This window comes from Bactrocera oleae, chromosome 2 (genome assembly GCF_042242935.1).
Source record: "Bactrocera oleae isolate idBacOlea1 chromosome 2, idBacOlea1, whole genome shotgun sequence".
Classification (NCBI taxonomy): domain Eukaryota; kingdom Metazoa; phylum Arthropoda; class Insecta; order Diptera; family Tephritidae; genus Bactrocera; species Bactrocera oleae.
In genome coordinates, this window is record NC_091536.1 from 87,317,100 (window position 1) to 87,321,423 (window position 4,324).

General features: G+C 35.0%; 1 protein-coding gene across 1 annotated transcript; it reads right to left on the bottom strand.

Annotated features, from left to right (window-relative positions):
* Positions 1–1,423: 1,423 nt before the first annotated feature.
* LOC106620677 (uncharacterized) lies at positions 1,424–2,474 on the bottom strand. The gene has a single exon (XM_014239230.3). It carries the CDS (start codon positions 2,406–2,408, stop codon positions 1,608–1,610), a length of 801 nt encoding a protein of 266 aa, XP_014094705.2. The 5' UTR covers positions 2,409–2,474; the 3' UTR covers positions 1,424–1,607.
* Positions 2,475–4,324: the final 1,850 nt, after the last annotated feature.

Genomic DNA, 4,324 nt, shown 5'->3' on the forward strand with positions numbered 1-4,324 from the left:
AAAATTATTCATCAACTCGTTTTGGCATTTATTCACGTTGTGTCAAAAATATCGACTCCATTCCGAACGTTGACGAAACAAACAAGCTTGAAAGTTTTCTGTCAAAATCGTTTTTGTGTTGGTATTATCAAACCGGCACTTTTTGTGTAAACAATAATATTTACATTTTTCCAGGGTTCATAGACCTTGTAGTGTTTGTTTTTTTGAAAATTTTATTTATTAACATCTTTTGTAAACAATAATATTAACATTTTGAAAGAGAAAAATTTATGTGTTGTTTTTCTATGCTGATTTTTACTTGATGTTTTGTAAAGTCATCGGTCGTTTGTTTTAAAGCTTGAAAGGCTTGATTTTAAATACTTTTTGTTAGAGTCTAATGTATGCGGATGAACAAAATTTATTAATCCATGTGTTGCCGGTTTTATATATGTAGTATACGAAATATCCTAAAAAATCAAAGGGGAAATAAAAAGCTTTGGCTCTATGCCTCTGAAATATTTCCCGAATCCAATAATTTTCCAACAGTTAGAGTCTTTAGAGACCTTCGTTTTTTTCACACATTTCTTTATTATTATTACTTAAGGTCTTCAAAATTTATTTGTTATATTAGTCGATTAACTTAAAGCGGACATTACTCAATTAATCGCTCAGATTCAATTTTATCTAGTTGCCAAAGTTATTGGTCCACAAAACTAACATTATTCTATTTATTTAGGATTATTTCCCTCAAGCCAAATCTTCTCTTGCTTTGTCATTTACGCTTAAAGTCGACATATTCTCAGTTATAGTTTGGATTCAGTCGGATTTTAGCGACGAATTAGTTTGAAATTGGATCCATTATTAAACTTTTGTATTTATTTTATCGCTAAGCCTTTGCTTATTCAGAGCATCTTTTGAAAGACTCTTTCAGTAATTTCCAAGTTAATTCAATTGTTTCAGTCGGACCACCCTAGATTATTTTATCTACCAAATGTTCTGTCTTAGAACATTCGTTGATTATATTATCAGTAAAACTACTGTTCTAAGAGATTAGTATCAAAAGACGAGGACGTACTATTAGTAAAATATAAGGAACATATTGAAGCTTCCTTGTCGATATGCAGTCTAGTCGAGGAAAGTTAGGCTACAAACTGGTTCGGAAAATGCGGGAATATGAAATCGTGTCAAAAATCAAAAAGGAGAAATCTTGGTCGAATTTACAGCGAATCATTGTCCGACTGGTTTCGTATCTATTTAAAAAAATTTATATTGATTTCGTAGAGAATATTGGTTTGGAAACATCACCAAATCATTTTCCCCTTTTTTTAGGCTTTGGATCATACAAAACAGACTCAGCCTCACATTTCATGATCCTAATAAAATAGCTAATATTACTGTCTCTATGGGCATCGGTGAATCGCCCCACCCTTAAAACCACAGATCATTTGTTTAAAAGCATTTTATTCAATATAAACACATACTAAAAAATTACTAAATCACATTCGAATTTTAATTTTGCCTTCCAAAATAGAAAAAAATCATACTAAAAAATATTAACTCGATTGCTACCAATGTCCAAGCTCTGCTAGAACAAGCTAGCGACATCTCAACTCTAACTGATGGCCACATTACTTCCCAGTTTGTGGCGCGGTAACTTTGCTTCGCTTCGACTTCGCATGCTTCTGCTTGCCACTGTTCGGCTTTGCGAGTGCGGACTTCTTGCGCTTACCGTCAAAACCACCGGGTAGACGCCCATTGTTTGCTTTCTTATTCTTTGCCTTTGTCTTGGCGCTAGCGTGATGACTGCGTGATTTGCCGACATGCTTCGCGCCACCAGTTAAGCGCGCATTAGTCACACTTTTCGTGTTTGTCTGCAAAACTGGACGCGACACTTTACCACCTTCCTTCAATGGCTTTTTCGTTAAGCTCTTTTTAGCGGCAGCGAGTTTAGTGGGCGACTTGGCTGTGATCGCGCGCGTATCGCGTACAGTTGCAGTTGTAATTGGCGAGCGAGGTCGATGGTTACCAGTAAATGTGTTGGCGGCATTGACGATACTCTCGAAATTGCCAAAAACTTGCATAATACTCTTGTTCACATATTGCAGATATTTGAGCGATGAGTAGCAGAGGCCACATTGCGATTTTGGATTGTAGTTGTTGCGTATGAGACTCTCGAGGTAGAGGAAATTCTTCGCCATGCTCTCGCAGTGCGGACACTTGACGGTGGCCGGTTGTGTGCTGCGCAGTGAGTTCTCCAACGGTATGAGCGTTGGCATTTGTGTATTCGTCATTCCTGTACGTTCGCTGAGTCCCATTTTTTGGCGTATATTCGAAATTGAGTTCTGCGGTACGATAAAATGTGGTTCGATCTCTTCGCCTAAGCCGATCATTGTTCGCAACACTGAAATTTTTGCATTTTTTTCTAACATTTTCAATCTTTGTCAAAACTGATACATATATTTTTGAAATATTCAAATGACATTTTTGAGTTTTAAAGCTGAATCAATGATAAATGAAATGGTCGAAATAAAGTAGTTTATGGAGAGCTATAATCACCCAGTAAAGCATCGCGTGGTAGTAACTATTAGGGGACGGAATAATTACATCAGGAGCAGTGGTGAGAGTTTTTAATTGTTATGATAATGAGGTAATAATTCTAATAGTTCCGATGAAATATAGAACAAACTTTACACTAAGTACCTCTGCTTATATGATATAGGTTGATTATTACAAGAAGTCATATTTAAAGGAAATCAGACTCGAACAACGATTTGCTTTTGCCTCTTTAAAATTGTGGTGACTTTCTACCAAGAGCTTTGAATCAGGAACTAGATGATCTTAGAACTCATAAATAACCCCCCACATTCTAGCAGAAGTCTCAATTAAGCAAATTGAAAATAACTTTAACATAAGTCTATGTTGGGGCCTTAAGGCAAAAATATCTCGTCTTGATAGAAAGTGGACAACTTTAGATTTGAATAGTTAAGAGCTTTACTATAAGTTATATATCGTGATTGCCGATGTTCGTGCAATTATACGAGCGAAGTTTTCATATGTGAAACCTACTTGGTTCATTCATAAAAAACAAAGCTTGAACAGCTTTCACTAGATTTAAGTAAACAATAATATAAACAAATTTAAAGGTAGAGATGAGAATGATCCATGATGTATACTCCGATTGATTGGAATTTGTTCTAAATTTTGTTTTGTGGTTACGTATGTTTATTGCATAGCGCCTCAAATAGATAGAGTAGAACCTTTCTTAGTTCCGTTATTATTTTTATGTTTTTAATTTTACTTGTATATGGTAAATATAATTTTCCTAAAGGAGTAGGATTGATATCGTATATCATCCTAAGCTAAAAATTTACTTTGCTCAACACTTAAGTATTTATTATTTTATTAATTAATTTTGATATTTCTCTACACTAGAGTTCCAGCTTAGGTATACATTGCACTACTAGACAGTCATTTATTAGTCCAAGCGCATTTCCATTATTTATATTTGTTTTAATGTTTGTATACAACATTTTGGTATGAGCATTCAGTAATCACTTACAAAAACGACTGCCGCTAATCATTAATGAATTATACCGAAATTTTATGCAACCCTGTGTAAGCAAACCATTGGTTGACCTCATTTAACTCGTAATTTCACTGATTAGGCAGGCACTGATTAATATCAGAGTAATTTTATTCTCAGAATTAGTTAATTTATTATAATTTGGTGAGCAGTTTTCGGTTCAATTTGCGGACCTTGATATTTTAAGATTTACCGTTAGTTACACAAATCTAAATCTAAATGAAGCATACGAGTTGCTGTCTTGAATGTTTTGACCTAAAATTAGTTGGTTGATAATTTAGGTCAGTTCTGCAATTGGTTTTGATTGAAATAATTGCCTGCAGAAGAAGGTCGAGTGAAAGAGCGGGTACGAGGTACGAGGTGTGCTCAAAGGAAAAGATAAGTTTTTAACTTTTTTTGAAAAGTACTTATTTATTCATCAATATATATTTTGTCTCTTTCAGAGTAATCCTACTCGGATATAATACACTTTTGCCAACGTTTTATCCAATCCTCGAAGCACTTCTGAAATGCGCTTTTCGGTATGGCCATCAGCCCCCTCGATTTTCCCCCCCATTCCTCGATTCTGACTTGATGCCATCAATTGTGGCAAAACATTTTCCTTTCATAGGCTTCTTCAGTTTTGGAAATAGGAAAAAGTCGCAGGGAGCCAAATCTGGTGAATACGGTAGTTAAGGCATGATTAAGGTTTTGTTTTTTGCCAAAAAATCACGAGCATTATATGTGAGCTGGTGCATTATCGTGATGCAGAATCCCCGATTT